The 25,207-nt window shown below is 43.4% G+C and overlaps 1 protein-coding gene across 3 annotated transcripts in view; it reads right to left on the bottom strand.

Moving 5' to 3' along the window:
* IGSF5 (immunoglobulin superfamily member 5) overlaps positions 1-25,207 on the bottom strand; it is a 40,229-nt gene that overhangs the window by 6,215 nt on the left and 8,807 nt on the right. Inside the window, exons 3-8 of one of the 3 annotated variants that reach the window (XM_045084482.1) lie at positions 22,880-23,197; positions 17,804-18,103; positions 8,005-8,148; positions 5,202-5,226; positions 1,669-1,769; positions 312-385 (exon numbers count right to left, since the gene is read on the bottom strand). In XM_045084482.1, coding sequence (XP_044940417.1) covers positions 312-385; positions 1,669-1,769; positions 5,202-5,226; positions 8,005-8,148; positions 17,804-18,103; positions 22,880-23,197 — 962 coding nt within the window. The remainder of the gene's footprint in view (positions 1-311; positions 386-1,668; positions 1,770-5,201; positions 5,227-8,004; positions 8,149-17,803; positions 18,104-22,879; positions 23,198-25,207) is intronic. The other 2 variants (XM_045084483.1, XM_045084484.1) reach the window with 2 other exon arrangements.

A 25,207-nucleotide genomic window follows, 5' to 3' on the forward strand; every position in this document is an offset into this window, starting at 1 on the left:
TCTTTGGAAAGAAGGGGCCCATCAGAGTTTGTCAAACAACCAACAGTATCTACAACTAGCATTCCTCCCCTGGAGCTCCAGACCTGTACATCTAACCGCCCGCTCATCATCTCTAGGAGGGCATGTAAGAGATACCCCAAGGTTTACAAGCCCCCACCTACACTTTTGTGCAAGAGATGTGTACGTCCTCCATGCTAACAGGTTAACCAGTGAGCACAGGTTATAAGCACCATTTTATAATCACCTACCACCAGGCAACGGTTTTTAAATGGCAAAAAAAATCTCAAAATCTGGAAAATTATCTGAGTCACCTGATAAGGTTGTCTATTTCCTTGTTGTTCCCGAACACTGGATTCAGAGGACTCTCGAGCGAGAGAAGCAAGCTCTGCAATGGAAGAGTGATTTTAGAGTGATAAGTAACAAAAACCCAAATAATAGTCCAGCAATTCTGATTTATAAGGAAATATATTTGCTTTTATACAGTAACCCAAGCATAAAGCAATCCTTAACCATAAACAGACTTGTCTTTAGAGTTTCCTTGAGGTTATATACTTTCAAATCTTATTCTTCTAATGAAATAAAAACATGGAAAACTCACAATGCAGTCCTTCCTGACTCAATAGTCTCATCCAGAGACAAGGTGAATCTGTGGCTTTAATGCTGACCAAGGAAAATAAACACATGACACAAGAGGACAAAAAGACAGAGAGGTTTGGTTTGGGCCTAGATTTTGGTCAAACTACTTGATTAATTGCTCAAAACACTAATGAATAAATATTCGCCGCCAGGAAATGTTGTAAGCTGTGATCAGAATATGAAAGGACACAGTCATGCTTCGTGGACTTTTTAAGAATCTGAAGTGAGCCATTTGGAATGGACGTGGGAGACCGCCATGGTGAAGGGGGGAACGGGCTGGGAGGGCGGCCCCAGTCTTAGTGAAAACAATTTGCAGGAGGGGTGGGGGGGGCTCTCAGCAAGAACTGATTAATGAAACATCTCTCCAAGGAATTTGTTCTGCCAGGCAACTTGTGAGGGTCTCCCTCTCCAGACCATTCACACTCGTCCCCTCTCTCATCTACCTTCCAGAAGGATCTCAGATCAAACCAGATCCCTGCTGCCTCCCAGTGGCCAAGCCTTCCGAGATGTCCCTTCAAGGACTCTGTCCTCCAAAGGGAAGACATTCGGCATACAAAGACTTTTTGAAATTGGGTTTTGTTCTTCAACATTGCACACAGTCCAAAGCTCAGTAGGAACAGATTTCTCGCTGAGTTGCGGTTTTATCTGACATTTTGGGAAAGAGACCCTCAATATATTAAAATCCCTCCTCAAACGCTTTTCTAAAGCTAGATGGCTTTAACGAAAGAGAAAGCATTAAAAAAAAAGAATATTTATTTTAAAGCCCTTAAATTATCATCCCACTCTATTTTAAACTTTGGAGAAATAGGTAGATTTTTACTTTTTATAGAATATTTCTATATTCTAGAATATTCCTATATTCCTATATTCTTCCAGCCCTGAAATTTCTCCTTCTTCTGAAAATTTCTCAAAAAAGAATGACCAGCAAGGGCTGAGTCCCCTCCCTTGTGCAGCTGGTGCCTGGTCAGGGTCAGCAAGCCCCTCCCCCACACTCCCCTTCAGGTCTTCCGACAGCCCCACCCACCCACTCACTTGCCATCCTGGGCTCATCTGGGCTGTAGGCATTGTTTTCACTCCCACTTTTCACATTTGTCTCTAAACTTTCTTTGTTTGTCTTCACACTTGCTGATTTTCTGGAATTAGACCATTTTATTTTATTACTTAATTTTATTTTACTTAATTTAAATTTTAATTTCATTAATTAATTGTACTTAATTTATTACTTATTTTTAAAAAGCCAAATGTTAACCAGCCATGGATGTTGGGTTCACTCTGGTCCGCCCAGAGCACTCTTGCCTCTTAAACCACAGCATCGGGATGGAAACTTATAGGCACCAGCACGACTGTGTAGGTGGTCTGCCTGCACACGCTCCCATTGAGGTGGACAGAAATACGCCCATGGACCCCATTCCCCCACCTACAATCAACCCCCAGAAGCCAGTGACCAAATTAAGCAGGTTTGGCAAACTGCGACCCATAGGGCAAATCCACCTCCTCCTGTAATTAAAGTTTCACTGGAACACAGCCACACCTGTCTGCTTCCATATAATTTTGGCTGTCTGCATGGTACCACACCAAAACTGAGTAACTGTGATAGAGAGCATGCGGCCGGCAAAAGCAAAATATTTCCAATCTGGCCCTTTATAGAGAACATATGCCAATCTCTGAAATAAAGTAAAAATTTGGGCAACGTCCAAATTGGCAGTAGAAATCCAAAGAGTTAAAGATATTCATGTTTGACCACTGAGGACTTCTTGGGAAATAACCAGGTATGTGCAAAGATTTACTTGAAAGAATATTGTAATAGCAAAAACTGCAAATGACACAGGTGCCCCACCATAGAGGACTAGTGAAATAAATGACAATATATCTCTAAAATGAAACTCCATGCCACCTGTAAAAATTATTACAGATGAGAGCTCTCACATACTGTGGTGGAAGTATACACTGGCACACCCACTTTAGAAAACTGTGGGGTATTGATTCCACCACCTACCCGGCGCTCACTGGTAGACCTGCACCCACCCGGGTAGAATACAGAGAGGAGTACTAATGAGCATGTCACCAAAGATCCATAACTGTTTAGTGCCACAGAATTCATAATAACTCCAAAAACTATCCAAATGCCTGTATAAAGGAAAAATCAATTGCATATATACCCACAGTCTGCTATTATGTAATAGTAAACCATCTACCTCTTCACTGAACAATATGGACCAATCTCACAGTGTGATGCTTAAGAAAACCAAAATGCATGAGTATACACAATATGATTCCATTTACTTAAAGTTCATATGAACCTAATCTCGGGAGATGGGGGCATAGAGGTCAGAAGACATAACCTTTGGGATGCCTGGATGTCTGACTCTTGATTTGGCATCAGGGTTGTGAGATCCAGCCCAGTGTTGGGCTCTGCACTGGGCATGGAGTCTGCTTAAGGTTCTCTCTGTCCCTCCTTGGCCCCCTCTCTCTCACTCTGCCTCTCTTAAAAAAAAAAAAAAAAAAAAAGACATGACCTTTGAGGAAGGATCAGACAGTGATTTGAGGGGCATGGGGAGTTTGGAGTGTTGAGGGTACTCTAGTTCAGCATGTCCCCACTCAAGGTCCATATGCTTTGTGAAAAGTAATTGAGCTACACACCTACAATTTGTATCCCTGAACTCATACTTCAGTAAGATATTTTTAGTAAGCAGAAATTTATTTTTACCATTTATTAACAGAAATGTATTTATTACAGAAATTTATTAACAGAAATAATCTTCAGAATAGTGCCAAGTAAGACAAGCAAGTTACCAAATTAGATTTATGCTGATCCAAATTTCACAAAACGCATATGTGCATGTACCTATGTGAGCTCATGTGTGTGAGAGCAGGTAGATACTTACTTAACAATACCTGCTTCCGAACAGTAGAATTAGGGGTGATTTCAAAATCATTTCTATGTTTTTAAAGATTCACTCATTGGATTTACTCATTTATTTTATGGGGGGAGTTGCAGAGGGAGAGAAGGTCTCAAACAGACTCCGCGTTGGGCACGGAGCCCCATGGAGGGTTCAGCCTCACGTCCCTCAGATCACGACCCAGCAGAAATCAAGAGTCGGATGCTCAACAGACTGTACCCCCAGGGCCCCTCAAAATCACTTCCTAAAAGTAAATTTTTAATTTTTTCTATAATAAACATGCATTGGTTCTATAGGAAGGAATGTGTGCATGATTTTACTGCAGAAGGAGCCTGAGAGCAGCTGGAGTTTGCACAGAGCAGGGAAGCCAGGGGGGATACGGGGGTGCCAGTGAGCCGCCCTGCCTTTCCTCCCTGGACCTAACACACGTTCAGCACTCAGCGTGTACTAGCGATTGTCATCCCTACGGCCGTATTATTGCTGCTGTTGTCCTTATTCTTCTTATCCTCTCTCTGTGACCCCAAATAGCTGCTGACCACTGTTCCATGTCCTGAAATCATCTAAGATCCCAGAGAATAGAGATTACAAAATACTACAAAGTCAATAACGGTGAAAGGAAGAATCCAGGCTGCCACCCTGCTTGCTGGAGACAGCCATCAAGAGAAATGCTAGAATAATTACTGGAGTCCATTTTCCGTCCTCTCCTCTTGCCCCAAGTCAAGCTCCAAAGGAGGTGGTTTCAGACTGCGGCTTTGTGGTGTTCTGAGAGAGACCACAGCCCGCTCCCCCAGCACCACATCATCACCAGTAAGCCTCTGGGGTCAGAGGGAGTATGGCTAGTGTCTGTTACACGATGACTGTACACATCTTCATTCGCCATGGATAGCCAAAAGGTGTTTGAAAATCTCAGCATTTCAAAAACTAAAAGTATCTAATAAAATACTGAAAATTAGCCATGGTTTTGTTATAACACCTCCCAGCAAAATGAGCTCTGTCTAAAAATCCCTCCCCTTACTGCGTTTATACTTGTGTAAATATTGAGACATTTAAACTGGTTATTGTATTATTGTAGGTCCCGGACACAGCTTCCTTAAAAGTACGTGCAGCCATTTCAGGACAGCCATGGGAATGCCAGGGGTTTTTCTGTCCCCTCCCACATTAGTTGCACAAGCAGTGAACACTACCTAATTTGTCTCCCTGTTCAGTTTCATGTGTCTAAGCCATTCAGCTGGCCTCACTGCTCTCCACGGTCCCAGAAATTCCAGCAGGGCCTCTGCCTTGTTCTTTACCCTTGAAATAGTCCTCAAGTCCCCTGCATTGACTCAGAACAGGAGGGACAACAGTCATGGTGCATAGTGTCCTCTTGTGGAAAGAGCTGCGAATGTCAGACACTAAGCAGAAAATCTGTTTCCAAAGTGAGCTAGAGCAAGTCAGATGTAGGCAATAGCTCCATCCCTTATTTTATTCTACAGTTGTTTTTGCCATATGAGTTTGTGTTTGGCATACATGTTTTTCAGAGTTGTCCATTTTTGGTATTTTATTTTGAGTAACATAATCCTGAAATCCCACAGCTATATATGTTAGTGGTAGTACGGTTGGTGTTGTTTGGTTATTTTTCAGTTGTTTGTTTTTGTTTTCAGAAAATTGATGTGATTTCAAACTTACCTTATTTCACTTTGATAACTAGACTCTGAAAAAAAAAAAAAGGAGGGGTGGGGACAGAAAATCACATTAGCAAAATCAAGATAGCTATTCTGAAAATATCCCCCTGATTTTAAGTACATTGCTGAGTATTTGTGACCCCTTAGAGTATTATTAAATTCCCCCATACCAAGTTACCAAATAATTTTCAAGCATAAGGAAAGTAGAATTCACTATTAACTATCATAACTACTGCACCTGAAGTATAGTGGGTACCTATTAAGTATTTAATAGTGAATTGATTAGGGAAATACAAAGACTCTATTCACTAGGAAGAGGCATTCGGCATTCCCAGTACCTTCTGCCATTCGTTCAGTACTCACTGTGTACCAGCACTATCACAGAGATTATTTCATTTTTATCTTTACAACAACCCAAGAGGTAGGTGTTAGCAACATCATATTTTTAACAAACTAGACACTATTATATTTTATTACCATACTATAACAAATAAGGAATTACATTGTATAAGCACCATACTTCCTTAATTCTAAGATACGTTTTCAATCAGTATGTAGTAATGGTATTAATGCATGGAGTTGCATCCACCCCTAGAAGCTGTCATTAAATTACTAATGTTTTTAATCAATGGATTCTTGGACTGGAGGGGACATAGAACCTGGAAATAGGAGTAAGAGAATCACACACCAGTCCCCAATCATCTGTCTCAAAAGCCAATGTTCTTTGCAACTCTGCTTTCCTGTCTAGACCTTCTATTCATCAAGATTTACTAAAATCTAAAAAAAAAATTCATTTTCCTCATTTTTAGGTATGTTCTCACTTCCAGTTGAAATAACATCTGCCAATTCACACCCCAAAATGGACCTAAGAAGCAATCTTATTTGAAATGAAAGAGAATGACAGTCTGAAATGTCACTAGCAATCCCATAAGGAACGCACTCCAGGAGATGGCTCTCGGTTTCTCTGCTCTATTAGCAGAAGCAATCCCAAAGCCTTCAGAGCATACTGAGTGGGGTCCTCACCCCTCCTCGCCAGTCCCCAGTTAACCAGTCAGAGCACTGAGAATTCCCAGGCACTGGCAAAGCAATGTGCCAGAAAATACTTCTGAAGAAAACTGATGTTTGTTGCTTTCAAGCATAGAGATAATTATGGGGAAATCCAGACCTCCCTGATCTTTTACATTTATGTCAAGGGGAAGTGTAGTGTCCACTGTGAATTCTACCCAACGCAGTGGACCTGTAAGTAGGCTGTCACAGGCGCTGTCCATAGCCCTTACCTAGACTTGTTTTGAACAAGGGCAATAAAAACAGCTCACTCTTACATGAGCTTTTCATCTCAGTGTTAAATAAAGGATAAAATCGAGGGTAGAAACAGTTTCGTCTACCATTTTATTTTATTGTCACAACCAGTCTATAGGATGGAACTTATTCCCAGCTTGTAAATGAGGATGCTAAGAATCAGAGTCACCCTGGTGCACATCTTAACGTGGGCCACCAGCCCTCACAACCATCTTATGAGGCTGTTGTGGAACAGACAAAAAACAGCGGAAGAGAAGCAGCAATCCAAACAACCAGAAAGTCCTCAACACCACAGCAGCTGATGTTGAAAATAATAATGTGAAGGCGCGGAACAATCCTAGTCACTTCTCACTTAAAATTTAAGTTATCCATAGTTTTCACTTAAAATCCAGTGTATTTTATTTGAATAATCCGTCTGTGGCGTATAGGGTAACTCCCAGGTAAAAGCAAATCCCATCAAATCTGGGCCGACAGAGGCTTACTACCTTTCATGTTCTGTTTCCTAGGGAATAAAGTCGTATGACAGAATTAATTCCCAATCCCAAAGCAAATCCACGCATGGGTTCGGGCTCGACAATTAGCCTAGATACAGCGTAACTATGCACTTTACACAGAATATCTCAGTAACAGAGGCATTGCATGTAAGGTAATTAACATGGTGACTGACAGCCACAAAAAGTGCTCATCGAATGGCAATTAGCATTAATAAAATTGTAAATGCAATTGAACTGACACATAGCCTAATATCATAAGTCTGATTTTAAGAAAAATACCTTAACTGTAGAAAATATTCAAATTGGCATATAGGTAAGCTTTTAAGAGACAGAGAAAGGTAAGGCTGGACATACATTCAGCACTTGGAAAGTTCTAAGACATCCACATAAAAAGATCCTGTGGTTCCTGGAGTCATAGACAGCTGAATTCTACCACAAGCCCACCCCAACCTCGAATTCAAGCCTGACCCCCAAACAAGGTCACTGCTTTGAGTACTCCAAAAGACCTCATTCAGAAGAGATGCATAATTACCTTTATTAATTTTATCTGTATTATTTTTACTTGACAGAAGACCTTCTTTTTCTTCCTACCAACTACAACATTTTCCTACAAAAGGCAATTTGGAATTACACAAAATAGGAAATAATCTTTTAATGTGCTCAGATAGGGAAAAAAAGCATAGCACCTGAAAGGCAGATTATATTGCCCTTACATCCTCGAAAATAAGCACAAAATTCAAGTAGTCGATGTCTTTGCTCAGAAAGGTGCTGTCTCTTCACCTTCCTATAAATGTGAAGATCTAGGTCTTCCCCGGAGGGGTTACACCAGGCCCCAAAGGAATGTAACCCTTTTCAGAAAGTCCTTTCATTCTCTGAAGCTCAAATGTCCACTTCCAAGTGAAGGACGCTCTCAAGGTCAATGCATCTTATGAAATTGCTAAGGAGCTAAAGGATTTCAAGTGCTTGTACCAAAAGTTGAAAAATATACACAAATCTATATGAACCAAAAATTACCTTTTTTCCCTTGTCTTGAGGAGACACAGCAACAGCAGAATATTATAATCAGAACAATTATCAGGATGAAAAGCAATGACAGGGATACTGTAAGCAGAGCTATGGCCCAGGTAGGCAAGGCTGTCCCTGCTTTATCAATGCTGCCTATAAGGTTGAAAAGAGAGAAAAAAAATTTAATTTACTGGTGCTTGCCACTGTCTAGAGTACGTAAGCACTGATTCTGCTACCCTGTAAGTCAGACTTTTTTTTCCAATAATATAACTCTGTGGCCCACTACAGGTGGTTGTCATAGGCCAACTTCTCTTGAGCGTGCTCAGATATTCAATTCTCCACAGGATCTTCCATTACAATACTTAGTGCTGCCAATAAATACCGCTGAGCACCCCAGCCCCAGTGTCCATTGGTTAGTGCCTCTACCAGTCCTTCAGGGAGGGTAGATGGCAAAAGGAGACAGCTCCCAGGTTGAAGTAGAAATTACCACACTCCAGTATCCTTTATTTAGCCACAGAATCCTTACTGAGCAGCTACTGCTGGACAAAGACTGCAAGACTGGTGTTTGGTTCTCCCTCCCATGTCCCCACCCTTCAGGGATCCAGAGTCCAAAAGAAATGAGGACAAGCTGTAGAGGTGTCACATCTAAAGGAGTGTCCTACAAGCCTTTCTGCCCCAGCCCACCTAGACCCCACATACAGAACGCTTCTCTCATCAGCTGATTGCTGTTTCCCATGGCTCTTCAGGAGCCACCTTCTTTAATGTCCGCGTTGCCCTCTTGCTGTATGCAGTAGTTATGGAGTTGGGGGAGTGGGGAGTGGGGCAGGAGGGAAGGGAGAAGAGAAAGGCATTTTGAGTAGGGCAGTCCTGTCTTAGCCAGAGCTGTCCAGCACGCTCCATGCAGTTATCGAAATTCGAATTAAATGAACCAAAATGATAAGCACTAAATACTCAACTCCTCAGTCGCACTCGTCGCATTTCAAGTGCCCGATTCCAACAGGTGGAGAGCATTGCTCTCGTCACAGAAAGTCCCGCTGGACTGCACCACCCAGCACCGGGTTTGTGAGAACTGTAAGGAGGTCCTATCCAGCATTGCGTTTCCCCTCCTGAAACACGCTGAGGTCAAGTTGCATCTAAGTCGATCTGTTCAAACGTGAAGTGCTTCTCAGTAAAGTCTGTCACTCAGCTGAGTGCTTGGTTGGACTCTCACTGTGGATGAATGTTATTTATTAAATGCAAATCATCAGGAAATACTGAAACCACAGACTTCTTGTGAAGGAAGATACAGTCTGTAAATCAACAACCTTTCCAGCTCGCTGGAACTAGCGGTTATAGGGGAAACCCATTCTTATGTGTTTCCCCTGAGAGTTTTCCATGAAAATTGACCTTGAAATCATAATTTACTAATCCTGTGTCAAAGTGAAAAGCTCAGAGTACCTTGTGGCAATGGTTAGACATGCTCACGAATGCCCTGGGTTTTGTGACCATCGACCAGCTGGATTATGACTCATGGACAAGTAAGGGTTCCACTACAAAGTAACACAAGGACTAATCTCCAGGCAAGGGCTAAAACTCAGAGAACTCTGTGCTTTGAAGAATTACATAATATAAAAATAGATGCATCTTCTGCTCTTGGTGCAAAGCTCCTCTGCATGACCTGTGATAGCTTTTTGTTTAATTTCCTTTAAAAAAAAAAAAATCTCCTATTCATCTTCACCTTAAATGTTCGTGAAATTGCCTGCTATCACTTCCAGCTCTCCTTGCACATCTGCTACTCTCTAAATGAAAGTTAGTCCCCTCAAAGTCAAGGACTGTCTTATTTTCCTTATATTCCAAGCACCTGACACGTCCTGGGCACATGGGATCAATGTGGGGGGGAGGATGGGTCTCCACATCACCCACCATTTTTCTGAGATGAGTTGGGACAGATAAAGATTGAAAAGAGTTCCCCAGGAAAGGTAGGAGGTGCTGGGGACAATACTCCGCCCTTCCTATATCACCCCTCCTCAGCCCCAGAACTAGAGCTTTAAGATTTTATTTTTATCTATTTATTTGAGAGAGAGAGAGAAAGAGCCGGAGAAGGAGCAGAGGGAGATGGACAGGCAACACTCTGCACTGAGCTCGGAGTCCAACGCAGGGCCTTATCTCACGACGCTGAGATCATGACCTGAGCCAAAATCAAGAGTCAGACACTATAAACGAATGGAACCACCCAGGCGCCCCACAACTGGAGCTTTCAAACAAGCCAGCGTCTTCACACGCAGAGAGTAATACAAGTTACCCGCTTGCTACACAGACAGCAAAATTCCCAGGCATCACCAGGAATGGTTGTTACACAAGCAGATTCAGAGGCTGCCCGCTGTGGTGCCAAGTCAGGGGGTCTGGAATGTATGTGTTTGGTGGACTCACACACTAAGAATGCCCAAAATGGAAACGCTTCCCAAGCAAGCTGCCACATTACAGGATGTTCCCATAATCTCCCTCTTGTGGATGTGATAAAAAAAAAAAAAAAAAAAAAAAGAAAAGAAAAATTAATCCAAAACCACGTTTATGATAATCACAATCTGGAGTTAAAACTCAGATCACCGCACAGAAGAGCTTTGGGCTCAGTGGATCCAGGGAAATTTCATGGCCACTGTTTCTGTGCTCCCTCTGGCCACTGGTCACTCATCCGCAACAATTCCTGCCCCCACCCACCCCCCAGGCTGTTCAGAGACTCAGGCTGTGTCTGAAAGTGCTGAGAACACTGCAGGGTATGACACATTCAAGACGGCTGACATCATCCTAAATCCGTCTGATGAACTTGACACGAGCTGAAGTTTGCAAATATTAGAACGCTTCATAATAAGGGAGACAGCTGGTGTTAAGCATTAAGGTCTGGCTCAAGATTCCAGAAATGGGATGGAGATTCCTACTGGAAAAAGTCAACACACATTGTTGACTTACTCAAACGTTCCCTCTCCGGGCATTTTCCTCCCTTACTGGAGAAAACGTTCAGTGTGCCAAGCGTCTGTCAATCACGTCTTGACGTGACAACCTTTCCTCTGATCTAGCACAGAAACAGCTGCTTCTCATCAGGGAGGAGTTGTTTAAAGAGAGGGAAGGGTCATCTCACTGGATTTGGTACTCAAACCAAGGAAGACAGCAGGTGATATTGTGACCTCATAACTCTCTTGTCTCTTAATCTAACTACCAAGTTTAGCAAAGTGATGCCGCTCTCTTCTAAAAGCCCAAACTCTCACCAAAACAGCAGTTTATCTCAGAAACCACATGGCTCTTTCTTTCGCTTCCAATGTGCTGTGACCACAGTACGCTGAGAGTCTCAGTGTAATCTCCCTGAGTTTCACACCAAGAGAAGACTTACGTTCTCTCTCTACTCCAGTGGAGCTCTCCCAAAGAAGCATGGCATATGAGCCATGAGGAGGTACAATTTGGAACCAGAGCTGCACAGAAGAACCTTCCTTATTTTAATAATAATTTTTAATTCATCATATATGATATATACACGAATACACGCATGCATATATATCGTAGATGATTCAGTTTGATGCTAATTTTTAAATGAGTACATTTACAATGCATTGAAATAAAAATAAATAATGATCATATATTGATAAAAAGCAGGGCAGTGGACAGAAAGCACGGAATCTTGGAATGACCTTGCACACAATCCAACCCCTTTACTGTACGGATAAGATTCTTGGGACAAAGAGGCTCAGTAAACTGGACAAGGGCACTCAGAAAAAGGAGAAAACCCGGGGTTGTGACTCTTGTCTTTCTACTCATTTTGTGTGTCCAACTTGGAATATCTTCTGGGAAGATACATCCCAGGTTTTATGGGAAATGGGGAGTCTGTGTGGGCACTGGTCCCTGACTTGTGCGCTAGCGAAGGGTGGGAACATAATGGCTCAAGGCAAATGCTTGAGTTGCTGGAAAGGATGCATATGTGCACCTGACGACCAAGGAAGATGATCTCCACATTCAACACCGCTTGCCTTCCTCCCTGTGTTCCCTTACACATCTGTGCACGTCAGGACCACACAACTGAATTTTGCAACTTTTAGCATCAGTACTGCCCTTTTTCCATCTGTGCAGAAAAGGAAGAAGTACTTCCCAGACGCTCTCATAGAAACGCTCAGAGTTTTAAAAGGCCACATGGAGAGGTGCCTGGGTGACTCAGTGGGTTAAAGCCTCTGCCTTCAGCTCAGGTCATGATCTCAGGGTCCTGGGATCGAGTCCCGCATCAGGCTCTCTGCTCAGCAGGGAGCCTGCTTCCCCCTCTCTCTCTCTGCCTGCCTCTGTGCCTACTTGTGATCTCTCTCTGTCAAATAAATAAATAAAATCTTTAAAAAAAAAAAAAGGCCACATGGAATTTCTTGAAACCAACTAGATCAGTACAAAATGTCACCAGCAGCGTGTGCAAAGTGTGCTCCTATGCTCACTGTGGGGGGACCCAGGAGGTCTCTGAATCAGTGAAACAAGGGATCACAGCCACCCCCTCACCTGCCCTGTGGGCTCTGTGGCCGGGACTGTCCTGAGTGCCTCAGACATGTTAACCCGCTTACTTCTCACACCAACAACAAGCCCGTAACATAGATATTATTATTATTATCTCAGCTTTACAGATGAGAAAACTGAGGCACAGAGAAGTTAAGTGACTTGCCCAAAGCCACAAAGCAAGTAAGTAAGTGAGCTGGGATTCGGAGCCCTGGCTGTCTGGTGTCCAAGCACCTGAAGAGGCTGGGTCAGGAGGCTGGGTCAGGAGGTAAGGCCTTCTTCAGGATCTCCCTGCTGGGCAGCCCCCAGGTGTGATTGCCCAGTGATCAGGGAGTTTTCTTAAAAATGTCAATTTTCAGGGCTGCCTGGGTGGTTCAGTGGGTTAAGCCTCTGTCTTCAGCTCAGGTCATGGTCTCAGGGTCCTGGGATCGAGTTCTACATCGGGTTCTCTGCTCAGCGAGGAGCCTGCTTCCCCCCCCCTCTCTGCTTGCCTCTAGGCCTACTTGTGATCTCTCTCTGTCAAATAGATAAAATCTTTAGAGAAAAAAAAAAATGTCAATTTCCAGGCTGCGCACAAACCAATTCAGTCAGAATCTCCGGGGAGGAGCCTGAGCCCCATCCTGTGTACTGAGGGTCCTGGAGACTAACAGCAGCCGGGAGAGAGAGCTTCTGCCCTATTCTTCTCCCTCTCATTTTACAAGCAAGGAACTGAGCCGCGGAGGTCAGCGACTTGCCCAGAATCTCATAGCCAGACCCAGGGCTGTGACCCAGGACTGTGATGCCTCTACTCCGTCTGCCCTCAAAATTGCCACTCCTCACAAAACTAGGTTATAACCAGGAATCTCTGTGCTCTAGAGACCAGGTGCTTCCCCGTCCCCAGAATGTTGTTTTGCTCTAACGATTCACAGCCTGTACACCTGAGCGAGAAAACAAAGCAAGGCAGCTGGGAGCAACGAGAGTGGACAGTGCTCGTCCCAACGGGGCAGGGGAGGGGGTCCCACCTTTCACTGGTACCCGTGTCTGCAGGGCTTGAAGTCTGTGCTGCTTCTGGAATCAAGAAAATCGGTCTTTTCAAAACATTAGCAGTACCCTTTGCAGTGTGCTTTTCTTTCAAGAATCAGTGATTGCTTGGCTTGGACTAATTAGCCTTCCTAAACTGCTGGTGTCCTTCCTGCGACGGCTCACGGGGACTGTTCCAGAAATGAACACAACGGACACGGACTCCTTGCACTTTCAGGAGGAGATGGGTGGCAAGATGGATGCTTATCGCTTCCTGGAGAAGCCTGCACAGCACAGGCGGGCTCGTTCTGGGCTCTCTGCATCCCCAGCTGTGCTCCTGGAAGCCTCCCAGACAGGAGCAGCCGGGGCTGTAATGAGGTCTTCAGCTACTACAACTTGCATAAAATACACAACACGCAGCCAGCCACCAGCTGCTCTGGATCTTGATGAATAATTTAGAAACAAATTACCCTTTTCCAAATGGGTCCAATAAAGTAAGATTCATTGCAAGGCACCCGATGAGCTCCCCTTTGAGGCTGTGGGGACTGCAGCTGCCATCATTAAGGCTGCTAACTTCCCTAGTCCGAGTCGACCAAGGAAGCACTCCGCTGAATGAAACCTGGTAAGGGGAAAGTAAGTGCCCCTTGCCCTTCCCTACAAAAGAAGAACTTTGCAGGCAAGTGAATCTCTAAAATTCATCTCTACGGGGCATCATCAATCAGACCAGACCTCTTTGTTGCACCGTTAACCTTGTTAAGATGTGTGGTTTAAACCATCGATTTCATTCCATTTGGTGTTAATGGAACTTTTTTTAAATCTTTCCTTTCAAAGCTTGGACCATACTTTAACATAATTGAATAGCTTCAAAGCCAGCTGGATTGGCTCCTTGGAGACATGGCTGATTCCGGGATAGAACAGGAAAAACACAAAGGGAGTTCATAACATCATTTTGGGCCAAGTGCTTGAAAACTAACAGGGCCAGGTCAAAAGGACACCAGAGCCAGCTGGAAGGGATTCCCGCTCGCCAAATCTGGAGCATTCTGAGCATCAAAATGAATAAGGACAGGAGGAGTTCATAGTGTATTGAATAAAAATGAGTCCATCCTAAAACCTTTTGAAAAAAGAAAAAGGAAACGTGAGAGAAGTTTCTTCTTACAGAAGACTACCAACCAACAAATATGAAAATATGACGGAGCCAGAAAATCCTTCTTTCACAATCACCACAGAAACAACAGATTCAGGCAGTGACTTACTGATGAATGCAAAAACTATTAGGGGAAAGACTGCTGGGAAATAAACTACTCGTACAGTATTCAATGAATACATATTAGTTACAATGCAGAAAGGGACCTTTACAATGGAGAAATCATTAACCGAATGATCAAACTTATTACCAATGATAGAAAAAATCGGCATCATGAGCCCACGGGACATTACCCATGACTTGCCTAGAATATTTACCCTCAAATCAAATTATTTTGGAAAACCTCAGACAAATCCAAATTGAAGGGCGTCTTGCGAAAATGGCCTGGACCCTTCAAAAATGTTTATGTCAGGAAAGACAGAAAAGGTGAGGGAAGCATTCAAAAGTAAAGGGAAGAGACTACACCTGACAGCCAAGGGCAATGCATGGTCCTTGACTGGACATTGTTTTAGAGAAGAAAATTGCTATAAAGGATACTTAGTGACACTTTAATAGGGACTGTGTATTATATAACAGTCTTGTGTCAATGTCACATTTCCTGATTGTCAACTACACTGGGTGTGGTTAAATAGAATGCCTTTGATCTTGTGATATACATGCTGAGGTATTTAGGGGTAAACTGTCATAAACTCTGAAATGGTTCAGAAAAAAAAAAAAGCTGAGAGAAAGGCAAACATGACGAATATTAACATTAGTTATCTAGGTCAAGGTCCATGGTATTCATTGTACTAGTCTTGCAACTTTGCTAAATGTTTTAGTTGTTAAAAATAATAAACTGGAGGGGCACCTGGGTGGCTCAGTCAGTTAAGCATCTGCCTTCAGCTCAGGACATGATCTCCAGGTCCTGGGATTGAGCCCTGCTTTGAGCCCCCTGCTCAGTGGGGAGTCTGCTTCTCCCTCTTCCCATGGCTGTCCCCCTGCTTATGTTCTCTCTCTCTTTCTCAAATAAAATTTTTAAAAAACATTTTTAAATATGCTAAAATAATTTGATCTTGACTTAAAATAAAAGAAACACAGATTTCTGCATCCTTTAGCCTCAAAAGCATTGATGTTCACCAGATCCATGTCAAAGATCTGGCAGTCCTGGATCCCTTTTCCTGCTAGCAAAAGCTGGTACTGGTACGGCTGCTCTATGTGGATGGAGTTTGATGGCTGTGTCCCAATGGGCCCATGCACTCTGTCTTCTACCTGACACATGTATTCATTCACACTTTCATTTCTGTTGTCTACCTGGTCTCTGGGAGCATCTGAGTCAGAGACAGGAGACAAAGTCCTAACAACAGGGGAGCAAGCTTGTGCTTACTGCACTGAGGATCAATCCCTGCAGTGCAAAGCACAGAATCCCTGGTATTGACCACAGGGTAGACTCTGAATGGATTTTTAGAGGTTCATGGAGACATTATCATGGGTTGACTTGTGTCTCCCTAAAATTCATGTTTAACTACTAACCCCCAGTGCTCCCAGAATGTGAGCTTACTTGGAAATAGAGTATTGCAGACATAATTTAACTAAGATCAGTTTATACTGGATGGGATGGGTCCTCTAATCCAATATGACTAGAGTCTTTATTTTTAAAAAAGAGAAATTTGGACCCAGAGAAGCACACAGGAAAAACCATGTGAAAATGAAAACAGAGGTTAGGCTGATGCTGCTAGAAGCCAAGAAACACCAAAGACTGCCAGAAAATACCAGAAGCTAAGAAAGAGGACTAGAGATCGTTCCCTTATAGTCTTCTGAAAGAACCAACCCTACCAACCCCTTGATTCAAACATCTAGCTAGATGAGGATCCACTCATAGTCCTGTTGTGCAGGTCAATTTGGTTAACATCAGAGAAGCACTTAAAACAGAGTCTTTACTTGGCAAATGCTGTGAAGCACTGTTTCATCTTCTTCCTCGTCCCCCTCTTCCTCTCCTCCTTCTCCCCCTCCTTCCCCCTCCTTCTCTTTCCTCTTCTTCTGTTTCTCCTTCTTCTCCTTCTCCTCCTCCTCCTCCTCCTCCTCCTCCTCCTCTTCTTCATCATCATCAGTCTTGCTCTGGCTATAGCTTTGTTCTGAACTTCTAATAAAGTTGCTTTTGTAGTGGGACAATCTTTGCACCAAGAGGGAACCCTTTCCTGGCTTCTGGCCGCTGTTCCACCCCAACCCAATGCATGACCTGGAATAGAGCACAGCACATCTCTGGGCCTCCCTTTCTACCCTCTTGCAAAATGAAGGACTTTAAGTAAATCTCCAGCTCTGGGTCCCATGTTTTCTCATTGGCCTGGGCTGACCCCGAGCTCAAGCAGTCTCTGCAGCCCTTTAGGCTGCGTAATTAAAGGTTTTGGTATGCCGAGTACCCTACAGTGGGTTCTCCTGGAGATCTAAACTTTAAATTATTTTTATTTAAAATCAATTAATTAACATACAGTGTATTGTTAGTTTCAGAGGTAGAGTCTAGTGATCCATCAGTTGCATACAACACCCCATGCTCATCACATGAAGTGCCTTCCTTAATACCCATCACTCAGTTACCCCATTCCCCCACCCAACTCCTCTCCAGCAACCCTCAGTTTGTTTACCATAGTTTAGAGTCTCGTATAGTTTGTCTCCCTCTCAGATTTCATCTCATTTATGTCACTTTGTTGGGTTTTAAGGAGTATAAGACTTGGTACATTCAAATACACTGTGGATTTGCCAGTTTAAAAAAAGTGAAACCATAATCTACTAAGATTGGAAGGAATCCAATAGCATCTGTACACCCCCCTCAAATATTAGAAGAACTTGTCTCATACTGGGGATGAGATTAAATGAAACAATGATTAAAAATACAGAGAAACACTGACTTCAAGTATTTATCACTGAACTGATGCTGTTTTGTGATAAATAATCGTCAAAGTTCTTAATGGTTTCCACAGTGAGTAGAAAAGAAAGACACACCGAAGATGAAATTTAAAAGCAAGTGGAATCATAGGGTCATGAAGCCGACGCTGATTGTCCGCATTACCATCCCTACCCAAAGTCAAGGTCACTCTACAATTGTCCTAGGCATTGTTGATTAAGAGCACCACATATAAAGTATAAGCATGCAACAATAATTTTTTTTATATAAAGCAAAATGTCTTCACTTACCCCAAGAAGGCTCAACCACAGTAAGATTCACAGTTACAGACTTGTGGGCATTCAGGCCCTTCATGTTAGCCAGGCATGTCAGAGTCCCGTTGCCCTGTGGCGTGAAAGTCAGGATGCTCACTGCACTTTGGAGGTCGTCGGGCTCCAGACCAGAATAATAGCTTGAGTGGCTCACCGGAACGCCGATCTCCCAGGAAATATCCGGGAGAGGGATCCAGCCCAATGCATGACAAGTCACATTACAGGGTTTATCCTCAGTGACTACAAGGTTGCCTCTGGGAATGAGCAACTCCCCCATAACTAGAGAAGAAAAGAGAAGCGTTCTGAAGGAGTGACCATGACTCTCTTGGTTCCAAGTTTTCTTTACTTTTTCCTTCAAATCACATATCACTAGCATTATCTTCCCAAGTCCAAACTGGCTGTGTCTGTATCGAGAAACTTCACTCAGGTTTTATCTGTGTTATTGATAATTGATACCCACCAAGTTCATGAAAGAAGGTGAGGTTGCTCATCAGAAAACAAATAATTCCAGAGAAAATGTATAAATAAAAATCAGGATCCAGGGGAGTATAAATTATATGGAAAAGAGGGCAAATGTGCCTGCCCTAAGAGGCTACAGAACCACAACAAAGTGGGGTTGCCAAGTTGTCCTGGGAGCCAAAGCAAAAAGGGAAAAACCTTTACATTCTTCTCCATTGAAAGGAGATGACATCTCAAAGTCTTATGGAAAAGCAAGTCTCTCCTGGCCTTTGGTCAGTCAGATTCATTTTATTTATTTTTTGGGTCACACATTTTGAACGTAGCTTCTTATGACAGTTCCTTAAAGTATATTTCCAATTACAAATTGAATCAAAATCAAATCTAATGGCAAAAACGGTTCCCCTAAATCACATATCAGAATAGAATACTCTGATAAAGTATTTTCAGGATTTTATTAAAGTCCCACCTGCCCATGCCAGTGTGAACACTGTGGGCAAGCCGTCTGGACGGAGTGCTTGTGCGTGCTGCTATTAACCAGGTCCCCTGAGGACTGGCTCCGGTAAAGACACAGCCTTAGTGAAACACATAAATATTGGAACACCCCAAATAAAACAGCCTTCCTGTTGTGTAGTAGAACGGGAAGAACACTGGACTGAGGATCCAAAACTCTGTACTCACTCCTGGACACCACACACAATCGCCATCACCTGCAGCAAGTCACTGACATTTTCAGGCTCCGTTTTTCACTGGACAAGTGAAATAATTTGACTAAATCAGAGGTTTTCCAATGTTTAGGTTTCAGTATCTTTTAAAACCTTAAAAATCATGAAGACTCCAAAGACTTTATGTGGATTCTTCCTACCAATATTTACCATACTTGAAATCGAAACTTTTAAATATCTATCTTATAACAACAATGATAACCCACATGTATTTGTGAAAATATACCTCTATTTTTAAACCAAAATAAATTATTTGAAAAATCATTGTTTTATATTTATGCGAGTCTCTTTAATCCCTGGCTGGATTCTCATATCAGCTTCTGCATTCACTCTTTTGCAATATATTGCTTTAGTTGAAATATATTAAAAACATCTGACCCCCCTATGGATATATAGGTGGAACAGTGAGAAGGCTTTTCAGATAATCAGGGATAGTCTTTGATACTGTACCAAAACTTCACAAGTAGTGGTTTCTTACAGGCTAGTCACATTGTGGAAACTGAACCTGTATAAAGGAATTATCATTTCCTTTTATGTTAAAATCCACTCTTCTATCTGGCACTACTATTGATCTTTCACTCTTGCATTCCTTTGTATCATTATCCCTTGATAATTTAGGGAATGAGGGTCCACAGAGTTATGCAGACTTTCCGAATGTACAGTGAGAGCCTCCCTGTGCACCTACTACAATGACAACAGGAAAGGCAACTCACATCTTAGTATTATTATGGGGCAGTTGTGACCTCACAGACCCTGAAAGGGTCTAGGGGATGCCCAAGGGTTCCCCAACTACATGGAACTGGGTCAGCTCTGAAAGCTCTTCTTACTCTGAGACGTTACATTTCCGATTATGACTTTCCTCAGCAGTCTCTTGGAATAAGTAGAGCATCTTTGCTAATGCGAGGATTACTACAAATGCAACAATGAGAGGGAATAGATTTGTCCTTCAAACTGGATTTTGTCCTTATTCCTTTTCCTCCATTCATTGTTTCATATGATGGACAGGTTTAAAATGACAGAAACCGGAAGGAATGGCATTGCCTCAATTAATAACGGATGATCTTGAACTGAAGTCTAGTGTCCCTCAAAACACAAGAGGTCTGGGCACCTAGGTGGCTCGGTCGCTGGACATCTGCCTTCTGCTTGGTTCATAATCCCAGGGTCCTGGGATCGAGCCCCACATCGGGGTCCCTGCTTAGCAGGAAGTCTGCTTCTCCCTCTCCCCCTCTCCCTGCTTCTCTCTCTCACTGTCTCTCTCTCTCTCTGTGTCAAATAAATAAATAAAATTTTAAAAAAACAAAAAGAAAAAAATACAATAGAACTAGAATTTGGTGCATGGTTGATAGACTGGACAAGTGAAACAGTCTGAAGCATTTCCTTTTTCTATATATATTTGTGATTCGACTTTTCCCATTGGCTTTCACAGAACTTATCAAGCAGCACGACAAACACTTTATACCAAGGTGATGACTAGAACATTCACATAGATTTTGGATGACTCAACATGGAGTTATGCAAGCTGTCTTTATTTTTATTGCTGATACACGAGGAGGAAAAAATAAATCTTTGGATAATTCGTTTTAAAAATAAAATGGATGCCTCCTCTTTTTTGAATATTCTTTTCCCTTGAAAGAGATCCTGCTGTGCGGAGAACATTTGTTCCTCTAGGAACAAAGTGCCATTCCGGACACTGCAACCTGGGCAGTGCAACCACGTTTGGTCCCTGCTGTAAGGTTTCTTCTGCATGACCTTGGGAAAGAATTTAATCTCCATAGAAGCTTGTTTTTCCATTTGTATTAAAGCCAAAAGCTACAATAATTACCAACAAATAAAAATGCTTGTGTGGGTATATTCAGACAACTTCATAGATGCATAGCTTTGAGAAAGCTGCTATAAAACCACATGGATTGATGAACTTGATAGGCTATAAGCATATCAAGAAGTCATGCCTTTGACCCTGCTTTCTTGACCGATGGGCGCTCTCTTCCTCTCTCCCTTTTCCATCTTACCTATCATCCTCAGACCCCCAAGCACAAAAAGGCACCTCACTATGGAGTCATCCATGAAATCTTGGCTTATTCTCTCTTCCCCCTTCCCAATTCAAACCTAAGCTTGTCTCCCACTCAGGGTCCTTGCCAGTCTTTCCAATGCACCAATGCTATTCATGCCTTTGCTTTATCTACTCTTCATGTAAGGTCCTTAAGGGCAAGACTCTGCCTTATCCTACTCATCTCTGAGACCCCCTTCAGATGCCTCACACAAGGGCGTGCTCTTATTGGGCAGGCAATAAGTAATAGCAGTTAGCTATATGGAGACTGCTAGAACCCAGGAGCTATTTTAAAGGCTTTACATGAACCTACTCATGTGATCCCACAACTACCCTATACTGAGAAAACTAGGGCATGAGGCATCAGATAACATGGCCAAGGTCACACAGTTAGTAAGTGATGAAGCTGGAATCTTCATCTAGCATACAGGTCCCAGCCTGCATCATGAACCACCAGACCACTCTGGCTCCCAACTACATGTGCAATGAGCTGAACCAGACAGGACTTTGGAGTCTTCAAACCATCCTCTGTCACTGTTTCATCAAATCCTCACAGTAAACCAGCAAGGTGGGCAGGGAAGCTTTATCCCCATCTTAGAGATGAAGAAGTGGAGCCTCCTCAGGGGTCACCAAGCAGGTAATTGATGAAAGCCAAATCAGAACTCAAATCTTTGATTCCCTTTCTCCTGTGTTCATTCCCTTATACCACAAATTATTATAATAAGAATCTAGTCGTGCAAACTAAGCCAATAATCTAGGTAGTCTCAGAAAAGCACTATTCAGAAAACGTCATCAAACCTCATAAAATTGAAGACACATAAACATAAAGAGACAACAATTTGACTAACAATTGACAACAATCACTAAGAAAAAAAAAAGTAGAAATAGGTAGGCATGCATCTCTACCAAGTGTTATCAAACTGGATTTGATGCAACATTAACACAAATCCAACGTTTGGAAACTTCTCCTAGATAAGCAAATAAATAGACATAAGAAAACTTTCAAACATATGATGTGGTCTGCTGTAAGAAATGCTGCCACAGAAATCAGAAGCTCTACCAGCTCCAGTGCATCTAAAAATATCACCGAATTACAAAAAGAGTGCAAAGTGATCAAACTTTGACAAAGATGTTCTGAATTCTTGTAAAACATCCTTTTTTTCACTATATGGAGTGTTTTGGAGCATCTCACAATTGGGCATCTCACAATTCCCTCTAAGAATGAAAAATAAGTCGTCCATTACAGTAAGTTTCATTCACTCTTCTCTAAAACACTTGGTATACTTAGTGAACACACATCTTTGACTATAAGAACTTCTGGAGGCAGGAGAGAAGAGAAGATGGGCAGAGTTCAGCTGGAAAGGGGTAAAGGGTAAAGCATGATTCAAAGTGCATACAGGACGTAAGGCAAAGAGACAAAGTCAAGTGCATAAAAAACTAGAGAAAAGGCAGGATTGGCAGTCCTCCCTAAATCAAAGAGCAGTGACCACAACTGGCCTGGGGAGAATCCGGGCTAAATGTCACAAAAGCTATCAGCACTGATACAGTTCAGATGGAAAGGGGTAAGATCTGTGTTTAAGAATCTTAGTGAGAGAAACAGGAAAGGAGACGAGAGACGAGAGAAACAGCAAGAAGGGAAGTAGAAAGAGAATCAGTGAGGGAGGGGGTGAGATCGATACTCGTTGGTTTGGGATCATTCCAAGTGTAAGTCCAGGTGCCAGCAGACCCATCATCACACGTTCATGAACTCCGAAGGGTCCCTCCATTCCCCTGGTGTCTGACCCAGCAGATGCCACCTGCTCCGCTCAGGGGCCCCTGTGTACCCACCTTGGACGGAAAGGAAGGCAGAGGCATCCCGGTCGCTGTTCTGGAGGCTGCATTTGATGCGCCCGGTGTCCCTGAGCTGCACGTCATGGATTATCATCTCAGAGATGGAGTTGCTGCCCTCTTGATAGCTGGCGGAGGTAAAGCGGTTGTTGGTGATGATGGGCTCTGTGGGAGTGACGCTCAGCACCACCATGTCATTCAGAGCCCACATGATGAGCCTCCAGCCCGGCGAGACGGTGCAGTTGAAGCGAGCCTCCGAGCCCTCCAGCACCGTTGCATTCTTGGGGCCTTCTATGATTTGATAGCTGGATCCAGAAGCTGGAAGGCAGCCAGTTTTTCAAGGAGGTAAGTGAGCGGATCTATGTAAGTCAACCGTACGGTTTAACCCTTCTGTATTTACCAGCTGTGACCTCTGGAGACCCAGTGGTCAGACTCCATGTCTTCCTGACCCCGACACCATGTGACAGGAAGCCACACACCCCTCCTTTCCAATCTCTCTTCACAGTTCTCAGCGCTCCCACCAAACTGGAAGCAAAAAAAGATGTTTTCCTCAACCTCCAGAGATATGTTACCTTGAATACCCAGAGCCCAGCTCTGCCAAGAAAAGTTTTTTTCACCTTTACTATGAAATGGGAGTTATCTTCCCAGTAAAAGGGGAAGGATCTTTGATTTCCACCTCTGAGGAAATCCCAAGGCTTCTCTTCACAAAGAGAATGGGGAACACTGTATACGGTGATCACAGCCCCGTGTGTACCCTGCCCTCTTAGAGCCCCCAAGTGGGATGCTCGGGACAGTGTCTGGGCTGGAGAATAAACAAGGTCAAGAGAGAAGGAATCCAGTTGGAAAAAGACAACAGCTGCGTCCTGAGTACGCTGTCATGGAGTGATAGGTCCGTCAGTCACCAAGTATCAAGAGAACCGGACCATCATGAGTCACACTTCTCCTCTTAAGGTCCAGAAGAGACCTCAGTGGGGAGATACAAAGAGAGGGAATAGGGTAGATAGAAGGATGTGGGGATGGGCTTTCCTATTGCAAACCACCACGCGATGCGTCCGGCAGCCTCGTCCAAGTCTCACCACCCTGAGCACTGGGTTTTAAACCCCAGCAGACAGTCAGGTGCTCACAAGCATAAGACCACGGTCTCTCAGGTGAGACTCCTGACTCAATGGACAAGCGATCTCAACTTCTCCATGCCCCACTCCCCTCAGCTGCAAACACAGTCACTAATACTATGGCAACTTGTTTCAAAAGCCAAATAGGATAATCCACTTGACGTCCTTCAGAGGACCCCCAAGCCCTCAGCAAATGTCATTTCTATGTGACATGCAACAAGCCAAGGATGTCACAGATTGAAGTAAAATTTCTTCCTTCACCCTTTACACCACATTCAACCCTTAGCTCACCAGATGCACCGTGACTCCAGTGAAATCTGGAGTGACAGCTCCTGACTGGTATTCCACATGGGGTACACCAAGGGCTCTCCAGCTCACGTGACCTCAGCCATAATCACCTGAGATGGATTGCTCTACACCAGAAGAGCTCAGGATATCTTCTGGGCATGTAGGACCGAAGTTCTAATCATCTTAGAGGAGCCAACCAGCAGTGAAAGTTTTCAAGGCCTTCCCGTGTTTGCAATAAAAATTCAAAGTAGAACTTGCACAGCAAATGATAGTCTTCAAAATCTCTGAATGCTCATGTTTTTACCATCTATTGTTTAACAACAAAGAAGTAAAGAGCAGCAATGCCCAGGACTTGGACCACAGCGGTGAGCTGAGACCCAAACTCGGACCTTCTCTCTTTCTTCCTTTCCCTTCTGATCTCACTCAGGGTTTATAGCAAAAAGGACCCCTGGCAGACCATGCCCGGTGGTTTCCTCTCAGCCCTACCTGCTTCATCAGTAAGACAACAATGGATTCCTCTGACTTTCCGGAGCTTTATGATTCTGGTGGGTCCACCGGGCAGCCAGCTATATACACTCATGGCCCCAAATCACTGCAGCCCCCCGCCCTTCCAGCTTCATAAGGTCAACTTGTATTACAGGTTCTAAAAGAATCTCATTACAGCCCTACAGCTTCCTGGGGAGACACCACACCCTGGACAGGCATTATCATGTTAACACATCACCTGAGCGCCCAGGATGCACTGTCTGCTGCACAGACAGTGTCCCAGAGGCAAACAGGACCCACGGGAGAGGCAGCCAGGATCAAGGTCAAGGAAGGGATCCTGTGGAGTCCAAAGAGGCAGAACCGAGGGCAAATCAGAATTAACTAAAACGGTTGCTGTGTTTGGGTAAGCATGATGGCTATTCATTTTTTTTTTCTTTTTGGA

The sequence above is a fragment of the Mustela putorius genome, unplaced genomic scaffold (assembly GCF_011764305.1).
Source record: "Mustela putorius furo isolate JIRA1106 unplaced genomic scaffold, ASM1176430v1.1 tig00000765_pilon_pilon_pilon, whole genome shotgun sequence".
Lineage (NCBI taxonomy): Eukaryota > Metazoa > Chordata > Mammalia > Carnivora > Mustelidae > Mustela > Mustela putorius.